Source organism: Prenolepis imparis, unplaced genomic scaffold (genome assembly GCF_030444845.1).
Source record: "Prenolepis imparis isolate NDT839.2.m4 unplaced genomic scaffold, iyPreImpa1.0 SCAF_17, whole genome shotgun sequence".
In the NCBI taxonomy this organism is placed as follows: Eukaryota; Metazoa; Arthropoda; class Insecta; order Hymenoptera; family Formicidae; genus Prenolepis; species Prenolepis imparis.
In genome coordinates, this window is record NW_028141175.1 from 347667 (window position 1) to 367704 (window position 20038).

Consider the following 20038-nt stretch of genomic DNA (forward strand, 5'->3'; position numbering starts at 1 on the left):
CTATTGTAGTTTCTACAAGAAAGATAATACTGTATCTTTTACTCAATTTATTCTCTCTTGTAGTATTAAATATTGAACAGAATAAAAGTAGCGACTAGAAACAAAATTAATGAAAGACTCAATAATATACATAATTTTTCACTGTTAATTACACATGGAGTTACAACCATTTACATTACATTTATTCTACGGAATATTACGGGTGATGATAAATGTAAAATTGCATGTTTAATATCATGTTATAAATTTTGAAGATTTTATACATGAAAAAATTGTATGTAAATATAAATTGAAATAAATATCTTAGACGATATAAAACAGCTTTATAACTTTTGCTTTAATTTATCCGTTTCTCTGAGATATCATACGAAATTCTATACGATAAAATAATAACGCATACTAATATACTCACCCTTCCCCCCTTTTTTCTCTTATACAATTTTACTGATTTCTATTTGGATCAATCTTTTATATTATAATATTAAAAAAATATTAATGAAAAAATGATGAGCTATTGACAGAAATTCATAATTTCGAAAATTCTCAAGATTTTTATAAACAAATGTTGGACACTTTCATAATCTTCCTGCTTAAATATTTAATCTTGACAAACTTGTACAATAAAACTTGTACAATACGATTACAACATTGCAGTTCTATATATTCACATATTTTTCTAAATAAAATAACAATAATACTAATCAATAGTGTCGTAAGTAAAGTCATTGTCATATTGTTTACTATGGAAAGTAGATTTGTATAACTATTATGTACACTTTAAAAATATTTTGACATTTGTTCTTCATACATACATACATATGATACATACATATATATATGTATACATATATACACACACATATATATATATGTATTGTAACGTTTTTTAAATTTCTCTAATTTGTGATTTGATGGATATTAAACATTGAATCTCCTATATTGTAAAATGCGATACACTTTAATTTATAAATAAGGTTTCATCATTCTCAGTGATGTTAAAATATTTAACAAAAAATGAGAAACGCATCATCACACACGAGTTTAAACGAACCGATGGTACCAATGAAATAGAATCTGATAATCATAAACCTGCAACTTAAATATAAGTTTTCTTTATATGGACGAGAGAAAAACAAAAGAATAGAATTATAAACTATAAACTTCAGAATTCTACTCAAATTTATAATGTTCTCAATTTAACTTTTAACTCAATTGAACTTTATTCATTTTTAAACAATACATTTTTCGTAAGTACAATTTAGCTTCAAGCCGAAAGGGTTTTGTCCAAAACTACAATATATAAATATCTTTCATTGGTGCCGTCGAAACAGCAGTTATGCGAGTACAGCGGATCAATTTGGATAGTATATTTTGTTAAATAATATTAAGATTTAATGCACGTTCTTTTGAAGAGATGCTCTATTGTTCGTTTGAGCGATGCGATGGGAAAAGTCTTTCAAATGTTTATGCTTTGTTTAGTGGCGCTATAACAGTTGTAAAAAAATTGAGAATTAATTTTATCCTATTCAAATAATCCGGCCGTATCCCATTTGATGTACATATTAATAATATTAATATTAGTAGCCTATATTGTATATATGGAATGTATCCCACACAATTATACAGGCACAATACTGCAAATAATTTAAGATGAGACATATAATTTTTATTGAAAACATCAATTAAATTAAAATAAAAATTATTGAATATATAAAAAAGAAGAATTTTTACACCTGATTAATCTAATATTGAAGTCAAGTTATTAAGGAGAAGACACATAATTACAATTATAAAATATAGTTTCCATGCATACCACACTATTTACAATATAGGACTCTATATACTGTCTTTGCTTAATAATTATGTACATTTAAAAGTTCAATCGTGAGTTTTCATGGTTTGTTTCACTTTTCTTTGCGCCTCCGTTTCACCTGCAGTGCCATAAAGATGAGACCGGTGTTTCATTTCAGTGGCAACAGACTTTAATAAAGCAACAGAAAAACAGAGAAATAAACATAAGAAAATTTATAACGTAGATTTTGAACAGAAAGTTAAAATATTATATCAAAAAGAATGAAATAAGCCACGATCAAGATGTTACCCGTTATGATATTAATCTTAAGCTAAACTCACCAAACGAGAGCGTACTCTTTTTGGCATATCTTCATCTAAACTATAAATGTCGCCGCGCTTTAAAACAAGTTGTGAGCCGTCCTCGAAAATCACCTAAACAGAAAAATCGCACAATTATCGTTATTAATAATTAATTACGATTAATGAGGAATATTCAAATCTTATATCATGATATCAATATTTACTTACGTTGAACATTATCTGATGATTTGTGCCTTCGAAGACACCATCATACGTTTGGCCATCTGGCCAATTTACAATTACTGCGGCTCCGAGTGACGGTGTATTTCCAGGATCGTAATTCTAAACAGAGAGAGACAGAGAGAGAGAGAGAGAGAAAGAGATAGATGAGTATTTAGCGAATACAATAGATGTATAAAGTATATTCTTCAAAGAATATTATATACTTTTTTTCATTACAATAATTTTTATTTTAATCAGCTTCAAATAAGAAGCTTATTAAATAGTAACAGCTTCAAAGAAGAAGAGCAGAATAAAAAAATAGACTGTGCAAAAACTTACGATTATGTCAGAGGGAAACAAATCATCGCTGAAGCTGTTATCGCTAAATGTAACCATGTAAAAGAGAATATCTCGTATAGACTCGACTTTGGCTTGATAAAATCTGCTGTTTCGGTGTTTCGCCCAAACGGTTTCACCCTGCCGTATCTGCGAAACTTTTCCCTTGCCTTCGTCATGTCCGTTACACGTTACCTGGATAGATTAAAATTACGTAGATTAAAATTAACATTTTCATTCTTCAATCGTGCGATATCGTGAATCTTACAATTATTTATTAAAAATAATTATTATTTAAAAAAAGATATTGTACCTGAAGTTCCTGCGAATTGTACACCGGTATGATAAATGTTGCACCCGCGGCGAGACCGCAAGACGGATGAAACACGTTGATACATTGATTACATTTCAGGCAGGCTCCGCCTTCCTGCCCGCAGAAGCAACACTTCTTGTTACACGAGTCCGCCATAATCGTCAATACGTTGATGGGATCTTTATTTATAGCGTCCTTAAAAGTGGCTCCTGGTACCATAAGCGTGCACAAGATATGCGCCCATCGGCTGTCGCTGGTACGTTTCAAGGGACCGCCAAACATCGGGCACAAACAACACATCTAGTTTGTCGAGACGATAGAGCCGAGATTAGACGAAATACATATATTTAAAGAGATAGGAAAAAAGAAAACAGATTTTTTTTCACACTTACCACATCGTTCCTACCGGCTTTACATCTATCGCAGGCCCAATTTCGGATATCCTTAGGTAATATAGTTATACCGTAACAGGAGGCGTGAACAGTCACGTGACACTCTCTACATCGTAAGAGTTTGTTGTTTTCCGGCTCCACAGCCTGTTCCTTGGAATTGGCCGCAAAAATACTGCCTGACACCTGAGGTATATAAATTACTCATTCAATAAGATATCTCAGCAATTTGTTACATTTATGTTGACATCATTTTTCTTACCCATATCGGCGTGCTTTCAGGTAACGCGGTTGATTGGCAATACCTCCAATCAGGTGGCATCACTCTGCTGCTTCCGCTAGTACATGAGGCAAAAGTCGCGCATACTGCACAATGGGAGACTTGAGCGCTCCAATAATTATTGAAAGCCCTCAGCAAATCGCTATTCGGTATATTCGGGTAAATCATCTCCGAAATATGTCCCGGTATCATCGACGTGATCAGTTGGGAACTGCTACCGGATTGTGGCATATCGGTGGATTGCGTTGATATCGCGTTGGCTTCGTCTCTCGTAACTTGGCTCGTGGAAGTCGCAATAGGCGCTGTTTTCTTTTTTCTCGTCGTAGGTATTTTCAACTTTTCTTTGGGCTTCTTTCTCAAGATGGATATTTGGTTTTTCTTCACGTTGGATAAAGATAAACGAGGGTGAGTATTATCTGCTGTCTTTATTAAGTCTTGTAGTTGCTCCTTATTGTCGGATGTACTCGATATATTTTCATTCTCGCTAGGTCGTGTAACATCAAGGTCATCTACAGGCGGTTTCTTTTCAATCGAGGAATGTACACACGGATATATCGTATCGTCTTGCGTATTTGTAATTCGCGATTGAATATTGTCCGCATTAGACAGATTACAGCTCGATGCAGGCACGATAGGATGATTAACTTGCGTTCCGATGGAAGTGACCTTTGTTCGAGATGTATTCATAACTTTGTTCGATTTGTCATTCTTCGAAGATGACTTTTTACGCGATGTATGTCCTTTTTGCGACTTTTGGCGCGACGTATTCTTAGTTCGTTTCGAATTATTTGGAACAGTTGAGGTCGCATTGGCAGTCGGTTCGACATTTTGTAAATACATCATGTTGACAATCGGAGGGGGTGGTACGAGGTTGACATTTTGAGGAGATGTATACATGCCAGGGGGGCATTGCGGCATCGTATTTGGCTGTGATGTAGGAAATGACAACGCCGATGGAAATTTTGCAATTTGGATGAGGCCACTTTTATTCATCATGGCGTCAGCAGGCGCTTGAGCCGGTTTACCTCCCGAACAATTTAATCCATATGGACTATTTGCCCAGAACTTTTGTGTGTTGGACCTATCTGTCGTGGGCATCTTTCCCAACGGGTTTTCTCTCAAATTTATGTCGTACGGATTAAGCATGGAAAAATAGTTATCGTGAAGGACGGGGCCCTCTGGACTCTTAATCGGAGTAATGGCAGTGCCAGGCGGAAGATTAAAATTCATTTCTAACTGCGGTATACTCTTCGGTGAATTATCATTTCCGACGTGCTGTGCTTCTAATTCATTCTCCAAAACCGGTGGATTGCTGAAAGTTGTATTCGGATAGAGTGCGGCCATATCTTCAGGTGAGATATTAAGTTTCGGTTCTGGTGAAATATTTGATACATTCGGATCTATAGTCGTGTGCAACAAACTCTTTTGACTTGGAGCATTTTCAGGCTGTGGAACTTTTGATAAATTAGGCAGTATGGTTAATCGAGGCGCTTTTAACAGGTTCCTTTTTATATTATTTTGTGTCAATGCGGGCTCTGCGGATATTGCTGTAGGTTTGTAATTTACATGTGTAAGCTGTTTCATATGAGTAACGTTTTTTGTACTTTCATTTTGATATCCAGAATTTCTTTGTATCGTAGCATCAAAGTTCCTTGGGTGCATTACTTTGTAAGGATCAACACTTTTGATATCTTTCGCTGAACCAATGTTTGTCGCTTTATTTTCCACTATACTATTCATTAATATTTCTGTATTTTTGTCATCGCTATAGGTATACCTATTTATAATTTGATCACTGTTGATTGTATTTACAATAGTTTCATCTTTCACATTTGTCATGCTGTGTTCATTACCAAACGAAATAATATTTCCAGACAATGCATTGATTTTTCTTTGATTGTTAAACGTATCTTCTACAGTATGATGCATTCCATGAAAATCAGGTAGCGCTATATTTCTGAGTTGCACTCTAGCATCCAAAGTTGATGTGCCAGTATAGAATGGTATATTATTATGTCTAGATTTACTTTTAGACGATGGAGGTTTCAATCTCATTTTCTTCTGACCGCTGTGACTCAAATGCTTTTTCCTCTTTTTGGTAGACTTGTCGACAACTTCGGGAAAATCTATCTTCAAAGGATCTTCCACAGGATCATTTTCTATTATAATTTCGTCATTGTAACTTCCTTGAATCATCGGAATTTCGTCACTATTTTCCTGGGATATGTCTTCAAAAGTACTTAGATCTTCAGTTTTTATTTCCACTTTAATCATATCCACATTCTGCATATTAATAACTTTGTTGGCTTCCTTTTTAGATTTCTTTTCTCTACCTCCGCTTTGCTTTTTCTTCTTCTTTTTGCTCTTTTTGCGATTGTAACCATCGTCATACACAGACGCCTCGTCAACATCTAAAATAAAAATTTTTAAATCGGTAAGGAAAAACAACACCAGTTACATTGATTAAAATAAAAATGTAGAAAATTTTACCCATTTCTCCCGCTTTTAACCAGATATCTTCTAGAACTTGCAACTGCTGTTCATCCGGCTCTTCTATTGGTTCCTCTATTTCTTCAAATTCAAGATCTTGCAAAGCCTTTTTAATATCCGGAGGAATATCTGCACGATTCACTAATTCTTCCATATTAACAGCAGAATTTGAGTCAATCTTTTTCTTATGAATCATATGTCGCTTATTTTTCGGCGCTGCATTCAGGTAACTCTGCGGTAATTCACCATTGCTACTGCTGTTGCACAATAAATCCATTTGCGATGGCATTGGTGCAGCAGTTTGCCTAGGATCCTCAGGATGGGGACCAACATCTTCACCGCGTAGCCATAAATCATACCTGTTACCAGAATTAATATCAAGTTATAGTATACGATAGTATATTATAGTGAATATTTCAACACATATGTAGTGTATGTTGTGTACATAATTTTATAAAATCAAGTGAGCTTAGACATATATTATCTACATACCTCTCGGGTTGAAAACGTTTGACAAAGGTATCCATAGATATCTTGACCATGTCTTTACTACAGGTACACTGTGTAGCTCTCTTTCCGTACTCTACCCATCTAGGTGCCGCAAAATTAGTAGATTCGGCGCAATTAAATCCATGATTAAAACCAGCATGATAACCATATGGAAACGTAATCATTATTTCTCCAGCTTCTTGCGTTATCTGTAAAAATGAAAGTTGTCAATTAGCCAAGAGTAATATAGAATCTAGAATTTGCAATTGTAGCATAAATGAAGACGCTTACCTTATTACATGGAATAGAATATTGTCTTAATATTTGAGGAGATATCAGAGACATTTTATGGCGCAAGAAGGCCTGACAACTCTGATAACTCGATGGGAAGAAGCCACTGGCTAGTCTCTCCAATCTACGTCCATGTTCCGGAGGTATGGCATACCACGTTTTGGGCGCACCGAAGTGAAGATAATTTATAGAATAAAGATCCATATCCTCCGTGTGCCAGGCAAATGTGGTTTTCCACATTCCAAAATACAGATAAGCTGTATTGACGCCATCAATGGATATACCATAGTCTTTGTTAACGTAATCCAAAATCGTTCCCAAGTGATTGATATTCCACTCCTTTACATCCGGATCGGTCAGAGAACCAGATACGTCCGCACCATATATTGGTGCTACATACGTTATGTTCTTCCAATATTTCCTTTCTAGATCCTCGTAATCAAAGTGACGAGGAGTGGCATAACGTTCGGAGTTGGCCAATTTACTATACTCTTGGACGGTCATTGATTTCTTTTGAATATTGATCTGTTGATAAAGGCCTTGCTTTCCGGTGACAACTTGACAGATTGGCGCTGGAATAGTGAGATCTAGTTCGTCTTGGTTGTAGCCCTTTTTCCTCGGGACCCATTCTGGCGGTGGTATCACCTTTGCCAAGCCAGCCTTATGAGCTCCCTGACTCTCCATATATTCCACATATTGTGTGAAATTTTTAAATTCTTCATACGTTGGTCGAAAGACCTGTATGCGAGGTGTTCCTCTTGAATTGGCCATTACTGAATTTATATATTACTGCTGCAAATCAAATAAGGTTTTTCAATTCCTAATAGTACATACATATAATTAGCATATGTTTTACAATAATAAAACAATTTTTAAATAGCTTTAGTAGTACTGCTAATTTTTACTTTTAATAGTACTACTTTAATAGTATTATTTTTTATTTTTGTGTATAATGATGCATAAGAAAAATGTATATACTCTATAACACATATATAAAAATTAAAAAAATATATATATATTTATATTTTTCTCTTCTTACTATATAAACAAAATATCACAAATTTTTTACAAAAAAATCCTGAAATTTTTAAATATTTGATTTCAATTTCGCCCGTAATTATATTTTATCGCAAAAGTAATAAATAATTCGTTATATTTCTTTAAAAAATCGGAATTAAAAGTAGACATCGTATAAAAATTTATTGATATTCCAGCATGATTTGTATTTAGTTAACCAACATTTTAATTCGATTTAATACGAGTACTTTGTTGAATATTTATATATATCGTAAAACGCATTTGCTATAATTCATACAAACGTTCATTACTATGCATTTCATTTATCAGGATTCGGATATACTACCAATAAGTGATGAAATCGTACACCTTCGAGAATTCGACACATACACATAGGAGTCGACACTCCTGTCAGAGATCGCGCAAGGTAATCGCGTAGAAGGGAAAAAAAAAATCGAACAGCAGTTGTGTAACACCGAGAAAACAAATTAACGCAAAAGAGTATCGCGCACAATAATTTCCCGAATAATTCAATGTTTTTTCGGAATAAAACGCGAGGGCGGCAGAGGTGAAGGAGAAAGAGGAGGGGGGGAGCAGAGAAAGGGGATCCATAAACACAAAATGGTAGTTATCTATTGTTACAGGATTCTCTCCCTCGCGCACGTACAATTCATTCAACGCGATCATAGACCGGGGAGGGAGATATAGAGATCCGGGATTTTTTCCCTCTTTCCGGAGTCTCATCTGTCGAGATTCGGCGAGAATCAAGGGAGTTTCGAAACGAAATCGGCGAAGGCACGCGAGATCGCGCACACTCGAGGAGAACCGAAGACGGATAAAACACAAATCGTCCCTCGGCTCTGCGGGGGGGGAGCGTCCGCGTGTTACACAGGCAGACACGGGATACTTACACACGCCCGATATTAAAATCACCTCTCCTGTATCAGTAGCATCGTCCGCGCGCGCGAGCAGATGAGAGTTCGCTGCGAGATAAATCACGCACGGGTTTTTGACACAATACACATACACACACGGCACACGGGTTTCGATGCGCTTGCTTTTGCGGACGAGCGCCGCACAGCGTCGTCGTAGGACCGTAGTGTAGTAGTAGTTAGTAGTAGGCGAGGCGCAGCGAGGTGGCGCTCGCGTCGCTCGCGCGACGCCAGCAACATTTGCGAATTCGCGTGCGAGATTCGATTTCCCTCGTTTTGTCACGTACGCCATTAATGCGCGGCCGGGCCGCCCGTCGTCGGATCGGGTCGGCGAAGAGACGCGGAGAGGATCGGATCCTGCGCACAATAATAAAGAAAATATTAGAGATAAATATTAAATATTAGGAATAGAAATAATAAAAGAAAAGGAATAATAAAATAGAAATAATAAAATCGCGCGCGAAAAGACTCTGATATACAAACACAAATTCATTTATAAAGGGTTCTTACTATAACCTATTAGGGTTATTAGTAAGAGCTCTCTTTATATCCAAATTATTTTTATCAGTCTTTTCGATTTTATTATTTTAAAATCATATATTTTTATTCCTAATATTTTAATATTTATTCATATTTTCTTTATTGCGCGCAGAGCATAAGAGCTTTGCTCTTATTTTTGTCTAATAGTGTCACGCCGGAGAGAAGGAGCGATCCATCGAAATTAATAAATCCACGTGTATTTTTTAAATTCGCAAGGTGAGAAATCGCGATGTCGCGTCTATCCCTCAATTATATATTGGACTTTAATTCGCGTTTCTTTTTTTGTGAATTTATCCATTTTTCTTCGTACACGTGCGTCATAAAACGCACTCGTGATCGAACTCTTTCGCGTATTTCTCGAGAAAAAAAATGTTGAGCTCTTTTCACACTTATTTGTTCGCGTTTCGCCGAAATTCTTTTATTTCTTATCGAGAAGCGAATTTAATAAAGCGAAAGAATTACTCCTCTGAATCTGTAAAAATTTAGTATTTGGCCTACGTTTTTTGCACGAGACAAAAAGGACGGTGCGAGCTAGACGCGAGATGCATCATGTTCTTGAAAATGATAAACCTTATCTACAGGCGTGCCGCGATGATAACGCATGGCTTTTGATAATAATGAACGCGGAATTTGCGGATGTTTGCGAAAATCGATTCCGTACATTTGCTTGCTTTAATGAAGAAACCAGAAAATGAATCTTCCTCGGCGATACTCGCGCTTGGCTATCAAAAATGGGAATTTTTTGTGTGCCTCAAATGGAGAGGAGCGCTAGCATAGAAAAGAAAAACTTAGTCGCAGAATATAGATGTCATATAGGCCGGTATTCATAGTCCGATCTTATATTTAAGATCGTCTTAAGTCCGAGCTTGAGATGCTACGCAGCCATTTGATTGGTTGAATGGGATCTTAAGTCAATCTCTGACCAGACTTAAGATGATCTTAAATATAAGATCGGACTATGAATACCGGCCATAGTGTGTTTTACAGTATTTCAGGAACCAGGATACATTATTTGGATTGACCAATCAGAACAAGATCTCTAGCGCTTGTGGTCCTATCTATTTTGGGAATATATATTAATGTATAGTGTCAAATGAATCATCTCCCTTCCTTTAAAAGAAAAGCATGCACACATATCTATCTATAAACGCAAAGCGAAATTTCCTAGAAATCAAAGAACACATACATTAAAAAAAAATTCCACTTTAATAATAATACAAAACTCCGCGATTCATAAGCGATAAACCTGGTATCTTTTTCTAAAATAATAGCAACATTTATTTGTAAAGATAATTTAATAGGCTCCACCGGTTGATATATTATATAATAGGTTTCCCGATCGATATCTTTCGTTTTATTTTTTGGTTTTCCATCTAGATTACAAATTCCCAGCCGACAAACGAGCGATGCTTCAGACATATCCGAGCCCCTGAGGGATGAGCAACGCGCGCCGGCGCCGACAAATAGTAGAGGTAACAGGTGGGCGCTGATAAATAAGGCGCGCGTACAATCGAACGGCGGCGGAGTTTATATCTGGCCGGTGGTTTGTCGGGTCGGCGGAAGAGAAAGCGGGGCGAAACAACGCGCGCGCTCTCGAGGAAGATGTGAATACACGCGCGCGCGCGAACGAGCGAGGAAAACACGCGGCGAGAAAATTCTCTCGTGGACGTGAACGGACGCGACGATGAGCGCCGATGAGCTGGAATTCGCGGTGGAGAGGCGCGATCTGCGTACGCGTCGATCGCGCATGGACATCGATAGATCGCTCTATTTGCTCTTCGAGGATATATCGTACAGCGTACGACGAGGAATCCTGATCAAGGGTATATTTATATATTTAATATCATTTCATTCTGATATCAATTCTCTCTCATTGATGTGTGTGTTATGTCGAGCAAATTATATAGAAACGTATATGCGCGCGCGCGTGTGTGTGTGTGTGTGTGTGCATGTGATCATCTAATGCAAATATCGTTGTAATGCGACACGTGCCAGCTTCCATACAGTTACTGCATGAATAATTATTGCAGGATTCTTATAATATTCATATTATGATTGTAAAGGCAGCAGGAATAGCAAACGTTCATTTGCAATAAAATATATTCGTTAATTTCAAGTTCATGTAATTTAAATATAAATTTTCCTGTAAAATATAAGTTATTACTCTTAAATTATTTGTATTATACTCTTAAATTATTTGTATTATATCGTAACGCACATGTTTATCAGCAAATAATCAATTCATTAAATATTAAGCTTTCGTAAAAACCAGAGATATAGAGATATAGAGATAAATAGATAGATATATAAATTTCTCTCTCTCTCTCTCTCTCTCTCTCTGTAAATATAAATATAAATATAAATATAAATATAAATATAAATAAAATAAAAACAAATGTCTCTCTTGTAAAAACATGATTGACTGATCTAATAAAAAATTACAAGTATTATGCATTGTACATAATTACACAATTAATTCTTTAAAAAATTGTAAATTTTTTAAAAAATTGTAATATATTGTAATTGCTATCTGTGCTAATATTAACACGTCTAAAAACATCTGAAATATACATGATTATATATGCGTATCGCGGTTTTTTGTGCCTGCACGTACATTAATATAACATTATATAGCAGTCATAACTCTTAATAGAAACAATTCGGTAAAAAAAAATTTACAATGTGTTTAGGAAAAAATATAATGTATGTACGTACCTATATAATTTGTTTTTTAAGAAAAAAAACTTAAATCAAATTTTGTTGATAAAATAATCACGCGTAATAATAATAATATTAGTAATAACACAATAATGATAAATATATATATATATATATAAAATATATAATAAATAAAGAGGATAAAAAATATAATATAATAAATATAATTATATCGCACTCTTCAGATAAATAACTGTATTTTTATAAGCTCGCAGGGAAAAAAATTGCCTTCACACTTTACAATCAGTCACAACAAATTATAATTGAAATCTTATCAACGTTGATTTTAGGCGATGCGATTGATAGGAAAAAAAAGATAATAAATTTCATATCCTCGTGCGCTTTTCGTAAGTATTAAAGCTGAGATAAAAATCCGTATGCGCATAATTGCTGTCAGAAATAAAATGCAAAAAGATACGTCGATCACTGCTAGAAATACTTAAAGAAAATTTTTAATTGATAAGATATACATACGAGCTACTTATTTAATTTCGTTCCAAAGTATAACAAAGTATAACGTAAGCTTTATTAATCTTAAGATTGAAGTGTTTAATTATAAACATCATCGAGATAAAAGAAACCACTTTTCTAGCTGGAAAAGATATCTCTTAAAAACTCCCTGAGACAATTTAAAATAAATTTATATACTTTTTCTTTTAAAAATAAAATATATTACTGACATTAATATACTGAATATTAAAATGAAACCTTGTTACGTTATTAGATCTTGTCACTATAATGACTTGCTTATTAAATGCTTATCATTTAAACACTACTTGTCACTGATTAAGAGCGAAGATAGCTATATATCATTATCTTTGCAGGCATGTAAAATAGAAGCCACATCTAATCTGCACAACTTGATTAATTATGACCTAGAATATTAATTAGGTCAAATACCTTCACGTGATTCTCATGTCAGCATGGCTAACCATGAGAATCACTTGAACTAATCGATAAAATTAAGAGTAAATAAATCAACAGAATATAGATAAAAAGTTATTGACAACAAAATAGACAAATAGTTGAAGGTACTTTTTATTACACACAATAAATACGAGCATTATAATAGACTTTGGATCGTAATGTTGACACTAAAATGTCAATCTAATTGCCAAAAGATTTATTGTTTCCTCATTAATTTTTCGATTATAAATTAAAACGCTAATATAGATCAGCAGGCTCGCGAAAACGAAAGAGAAGACAGAAGAATATTTGACGGATCTTAATTAAATTATCAATTACACTTTATATAATTATACTATATACAATTATACTTATGATCTCTTCATTATAATAATAAGTTGTGTCCGAATAATATTATTGTTGCCACAAATATAGTAGAGATACGTCATTTTTATTCCGTGAAACTTTCACTTTGGCGCGTACAATTATTTATTTTGGTCGTATTTAGGACGTTGATCATATTGCGAGAATATTAATATTATCTCGCGAGAGTATCCGACATTATTTTCTAACTTACAAATCGTCTACTGCAAGTTTTTTTTTAAATAAAAGGCTATCATCTCCTTCGTTTAACAGAAAGAAGAGAGTTACTGCGGAACCTTAATGGCGATTTTCGACCGGGCGAACTCACAGCCATTATGGGTCTTTCGGGCGCCGGAAAATCAACATTAATGGATGTCCTGGCAGGTTTCACGTAAGTAATAAGCGCTTTGTCCTACGTCCTAATCAGTCTCACGAGGAACGCAACGAAGGGAGACAATCACAGACTCCCAAATCCAAATCTGCCCTATCACGTGTCACACATGTGACAGAAGGATGACAAGAGTTCGGAGACTCCTCCGTTTGCGTACACCATTTATCAATTTATATAATTAATTATAAATTTATATAATTAATTATCATCAATTGATATAATTAATGTTATGTGAGTTTTTAAATATTAATTAATTTGCGAAATTTTATTCATCATCTCTCTTGTCGATATCAATAATTCAGCGAGACAACAGAAAGATAAGTGCGCACCGACAATGAGAAAGGAAAATCTTTTTCGTTTCAAACGAATTAACGATATCACGGAGCGAATCTCGAGTGAAAAGAAAATAATAAAATACTAGTTTTATCGATAAACGGGAATTGCGGATTATGTTATAGATTTTTCTTCAAAAAACGTCCAGTGCGCGACTTGAAGATTTTTAATCGAAAGCTTAATTCACAAAACAGCCTTGAATCCTCGCGTTATCTGTGCGCGTATAAAATCTTCATTGTCGCTTCTTTTTAGATTTGAAGTTGTGGGAATATATGTATATTGCGAGACCTTCCTCCCAGACACGCATCTTATTACGGGTTTATCGTATAGTCCTCGCAAAGAATAGACGACAATCGGGTCGAAAACATGCCCGCGGTCGCGTGCAAAGTGCGAAGTCACGGTACGCGTGCACCAACTTGCAAGGTCGCACATGTAGTATTCCTTTTATCACCAATCGACATCAATGTCGGAGTCCGCTGCTTAGGTGCATATTTATCTACTGCTATGCGTAAAGATATTTTAGTTCGAAACACGCGCACAAAATTAGCTCTTGTGTCCTTATCTGTTTCCGCGCTCTTATCTCGTTCCTTCTCTTCAGCATTCCTACACAATCTTATTTTTTTTCTTCTTGTTTTAACGTCAGCTTTCGTTAAGGGATATATACCTTACAATCTTGCAACTTTTATAATTAAGTCGTATATTCTATACGAAAATTTTTGCTCTTTAAGCTCTGTAGCTCTTTAACTCTTTCTTTTTTTCGCTCTTCGCTCTTTCTTGTTTGCTCTACAGTGCTAAATATCTTATAGAGATACAGCATTTTTACAGAATAGATCCCTAATTAAACTTAATTCATTCATATAAAAAAAGGAATTAGAAAGATGTCTCTACATGAGCCTTATAGAGGCAAAAGACAGTTTTACAAACTTCTATATATTTCTTAAAATCGAATATAATAATATGATAATCGTATATTTATATATATATATAATTTCCATTAATCAGGCAATTAATTATTAATTTTAATCGAGAGTAATAAAATACTATAAATAGATATTGATTACACGAATATATACAATGTAAATCAGCAACAGATTATTGTTCATCCCAGGACAACTTCGGTCACCGGTAGGATCCTGGTAAACGAACGAGAAAGAGATATGTCGGAATTTCGAAAATTATCCGCTTACATAATGCAAGACGACAATTTACAACCACTTTTAACGGTGCAAGAAGCGATGTTTGTCGCCGCTGATCTCAAGCTCAAATCGAACCGATGTCAGAAGTCGCAGAGGGTAGGTTTTTTCAACGTGTTGAACGAATACTATTTATTTATAGAAGATCTTTTATTTTTTTTTTCTTCCATGAAGAAATGACTACGTGGGAGAGAGAGGGAGAGAGAAACATATATGTAATATATATATAAAAAAAATATATATATTATTATTTAATATATATAATTATTTTATATATAATAATTGTTTTCCATGGAGAAACCATGATCCATTGTATTACAATAATAATAAAATTTAATAACTTTTCGTAAGATTAATAAATTGTACACGATTATAACAACGCTCACATGAATGACGATAGTTAAGAGTTAATTAATTTCACGTCAGATCGACGAAATATTAACAGTGATGGGTCTCGATGTGTCTCGCTACACGCTTACCTACAAACTCAGCGGAGGTCAAAGAAAAAGACTCGCTATCGCGCTCGAATTAATCAATAATCCGCCAGTCATGTTTCTCGATGAACCTACGAGGTAAATATCGGATGTTTATCTTGTCGGTTATATATTTTGTTTATCTTGTACATCTTGAAACTATTGAATTAATTGATGTATCAATTGATGTATCTACGATCAATTGATGTATTTTGATGTTATTTTTTCCAGTGGTTTAGATAGCGTAACTTCGAAGCAATGCTTGGCGCTTTTGAAGCAATTAGCCCAAGAGGGACGAACTATAATTTGCACGATTCATCAACCGAGCGCGACGCTTTTCAACATGATAGATCATCTTTACGTAGTAGCTGACGGATATTGCGTTTACACGGGCAGCACGCAAAATTTGGTACCATATTTAAGTAGCCTAGGATTACATTGTCCAACACATTATAATCCCATTGATTACTGTAAGTTTCAAGCTATTTAATAGATTCTATATCAAATGAAAAAAAAAACAAAAAAAAATCAATGATACTTTGACATTCTAATATAATTTACATAATAAATTATATACTTCTCATATAATTAACGTATATTTATTATATAATAAATATAATTTTATTATTATATGTATAATTAATGTAATTAGACGTGTTGTAAATTTTCTGTGAAATAATTTTTCTTTTCATTTGAGGTCCAATTTGCCGTGCGTGAATGAAGAATCGAAATATTATCAATATTTGTTTCTAAACAAAAAAAGTGAAATTTCTCGCTATTGTAGTTTAAACTTCTCTCTTTTCTTCTCAGTGATGGAAATATGCAATGGCGATTATGGTTCTCACATATCCAAGCTAGTGGAATCGATCGAGAATGGCAAAAGTAACATGTGGAGGTCAGGGAAAACTCTTCACTTGAATGAAGAAATTATCTCGCAACAGATCGCTCCTATAAGATTATATTCCTTTGAAACGGAATTCAAACAGACGCCGTATTATGTCGCCAGTTCCTGGAAGCAGCTTTGGATTCTTGTCAAGAGGAACGCAGTAAAATTATTTCGTGATAGGGTAACGTTGCTATACATGAGTCTTATATCTTTGTACTAAAATATTTTTTTGTTTATAAAATTATCATATACTTTACGCTCAATATGTTAATTAATTTTGAAATAATGTTCGACATTTTTTGACACTGATATTTTTCATTCAACGTTTTTAATAATCCCAAGTGAAATTTTTTTGAAACAAAAAGCTACACAAAATATTTACTTATTATATCCCTAATAGCACAGGTAGATTCTGAGAATGTCGGAGGATATCGCAAAAGTACATTGTGTACATTCTCAGAACATTCGATGTACGTACTACGATATACTGAGTACATACTATAAATTAATTCCTATGTCCCACTTATTTTAGTTCGTAGTATATACTGCGAATATCTTTCAGAGTATATCCTTAGTATATCTTTAGCATATCTTTAGCATATCTTTAATATATCTTTAGTATGTTCTACAGAACGTCACCCAGAATGTATATTATGCATTATTTAGGTCTGTTCTTATTAGCTAAACTGGTTGTATAATTCAGAGTTTATCTTTTTTTCAAAATGTATAAAAAAGATAAACCCTGAACTAGTGTAACCAGTTCAGGTAAAAAGAACAGACCTATTGATTAGGATAAAGATAGGATATTAGGTTATATTTTTTAATTTGTATTCTTTATTAAATATTCCTTCATTAAATACACACACACACACACATACACAGACAATGCAATGCCACGTAAGATTGTACTTTTTTATCGAACTCTGAAATAATCCTAAATTATCGTCGAGAAGAGACTGAGACTGAGACCGCTGTAACAGAAACAAAGAAAGACCGATACTGACAATATCGGAAATTACGTTTTTTAAGGTGGCATTGCTATCAGCGTAAATCAAAAGTACATTCTAAGAATATACATAAAAGTATATTCTGAGAATATATGTAAAAGTATATTCTGACAATATACGAGAAATAATATCTACAAGAGATGTTCTGAAAACATACTGAGAATATATGAGAAATGATATACTATAAGAGATGTTCTGATAATATCCTGAGACTATACGAAAAATGATATACTACAAGAGATATTATAGAGATGTTCTCAATATATTATATACAGTACGTACATTCACAGTATCAGTATAGAATGTTCGTATGATATCATGTGCTGTTAGGGATATGTTTGAATAATGATTGTATTTGAAAATTTTATATTTAAAATTTTATTAATTCGCATCAATTGATTTACGCATCGATATAATTTCTTTTTACAACATTGTTGATAAATTTTAAATTCTTTTTTTTAATTTTTCATCTATTTAGGTCTTAACATTCACACGGATCTCAATGCACCTCGCGATCGCTTTGCTTGCTGGTACCTTATACTTTCAAATTGGTCAGGATGCTGCTTATGTATTAGACAATTTTAATCTGTTGTTTTTCAGCGTTATGTTTCTCATGTACAACGCGTTTAGTGCTACAATGATTACATGTAAGTTTGTATTTGCGTTTAGCAATTTAATTTCAACAAGCAACGAGCTTTATATTTGATATCATAATATTATATTTGTTATTATAATATTATATAGCAATATATAAATCTCTCGATAAATGTATATCCTTTTATACGCAGTTCCCTCGGAATTACCGATTCTCAAACGCGAGCATTTCAATCGTTGGTACAAACTACGAGTGTACTATCTGGCGAATAAATTGGCTGATTTTCTCGTCCAATTTACTGCCACATTTATTTATACCATCGTAGTGTATTACATGAGTGATCAGCTTCCCGAAAGCAGAAGACTCGGATTATATATGCTCATGTGCTTCGTTATTAGTCTGGTTGGTCAAACGGCCGGGCTTATCGTAGGGTCTGGTTTAAAAGTTCAGGTTTGTTATTTTTGTTTCTAAGAGATCAATTTATCGTCCTAAATTTGCATTTTTATCGAGATAGAGTTTTTAACGAAGTTAAAGTAATAGACGTTATTATTGTTCGTTCTTCTTTCTCTTTTCTTTTTATCTTTTAAGATAATTGAAAAAAGTACGATTGGATTTGCTGCTTATAATAAAATAAAATAAAATACTTATAGTAAAAATAATTTGTACAAATTGTCGTGAATTATTTATTTCAGAATAGCGTGATTTTTGGACCATTTGCGATAATGCCGTTCGTGTTATTTAGCGGTTTTTTCGTGCGCTTGAAGGATGCATACCCTTATTCGCATTGGCTATTTCACATGTCATTCGTGAAATACGGTTTTGAGGGACTCATAACGGCGATTTACGGGTAAGATCCATGGTTCCTTTTTATCTTGATATTTTAACAGTTAATTGACGGTAATCTTTGCAATATTCCTCTTTTCGTTATTATAAAAAAAAAATAAATAAAATTAAGCCAAGTTTTTCCCTCTTAAATAAACTATCGAAATATAAAAAAATGTCATTTATAATCGTAGTTACGATCGAGCGAAGTTGAAGTGCTCGGCGGATTATTGTCATTTCGCTATCCCCGAAATTTTCCTCACGGAACTAGGTATGAAGCACGTAGATTACTGGTTCAACATGACAGTAATGATACTGCTGTGTATTGTCTTGGATATTGTGGCATATATTATATTGAAGATAAGAATTAAGAAACGCATATAGTATATATACGATATATAATTTAGGGCTTAAAACTTAACATAAGTGTCGCAGATACAAAAGTGTGGCGGGCGACTAGTGTAAACACAGAGGTCCTAAGAGGGTTTACTTATTAAGACTGACTCATCTCTTGTTGAATCTAACAATAAGCAATTATAACACACTTATGTAATATATATACATACATATATTTAATCGTATAGTACTTATAATAATTATATAATATAATATATATTAAATTATAATATTTAAAAAAAATTAATTATAATAAATGTATATATATTATATAATATATTGTATAGTATACATGCTAGAAAATTATAATTATTTGATAATTATAATATTACAAATGTTGACAAACAAATAAAATGTATGTACATATATTCGGTTCGTTAAATTCAATCGTAATATTTTATCGTAATCACAATTTACTTTTCCGATATAATTTCTATTTAACTTTTATATAAAATTGCATTTTAATCAAAATATATGTATTTTTAAAGAGATAGAATTAAAATTTTGTCATCGTGTAATATGCTGTTTTTTTCTAAACGTGATTAGAAGAACAAATTTTGCT

General features: G+C 33.7%; 2 protein-coding genes across 5 annotated transcripts; one reads left to right on the plus strand and one right to left on the minus strand.

Annotated features, from left to right (window-relative positions):
* Window positions 1-352: 352 nt before the first annotated feature.
* Window positions 353-9017, minus strand: LOC145946540 (lysine-specific demethylase 4C). 4 transcript variants are annotated; one of them, XM_083056189.1, is made up of 11 exons: window positions 8833-9017; window positions 6905-7693; window positions 6617-6822; window positions 6125-6483; window positions 3617-6045; window positions 3358-3540; window positions 2966-3265; window positions 2656-2847; window positions 2323-2436; window positions 2134-2226; window positions 353-1980 (listed from the first exon to the last, which is right to left on the minus strand). In XM_083056189.1, the coding sequence occupies exons 2-11, from the start codon at window positions 7673-7675 to the stop codon at window positions 1879-1881; spliced, it is 4749 nt and encodes a 1582-aa protein (XP_082912315.1). In that variant the 5' UTR covers window positions 7676-7693; window positions 8833-9017; the 3' UTR covers window positions 353-1878. The 4 variants fall into 4 exon arrangements, with proteins under 4 accessions (XP_082912315.1, XP_082912312.1, XP_082912313.1 ...); XM_083056186.1 differs by having other exon boundaries at window positions 6905-7696; XM_083056187.1 differs by lacking the exon at window positions 8833-9017 and adding an exon at window positions 8268-8800 and having other exon boundaries at window positions 6905-7696.
* A 1768-nt stretch (window positions 9018-10785) lies between these two features.
* LOC145946616 (ATP-binding cassette subfamily G member 4) lies at window positions 10786-19913 on the plus strand. Its single transcript, XM_083056360.1, has 10 exons — window positions 10786-11216; window positions 13654-13771; window positions 15213-15396; window positions 15724-15869; window positions 16002-16240; window positions 16581-16837; window positions 18142-18310; window positions 18452-18708; window positions 18951-19105; window positions 19275-19913. The coding sequence occupies exons 1-10, from the start codon at window positions 11078-11080 to the stop codon at window positions 19462-19464; spliced, it is 1854 nt and encodes a 617-aa protein (XP_082912486.1). The 5' UTR covers window positions 10786-11077; the 3' UTR covers window positions 19465-19913.
* Window positions 19914-20038: the final 125 nt, after the last annotated feature.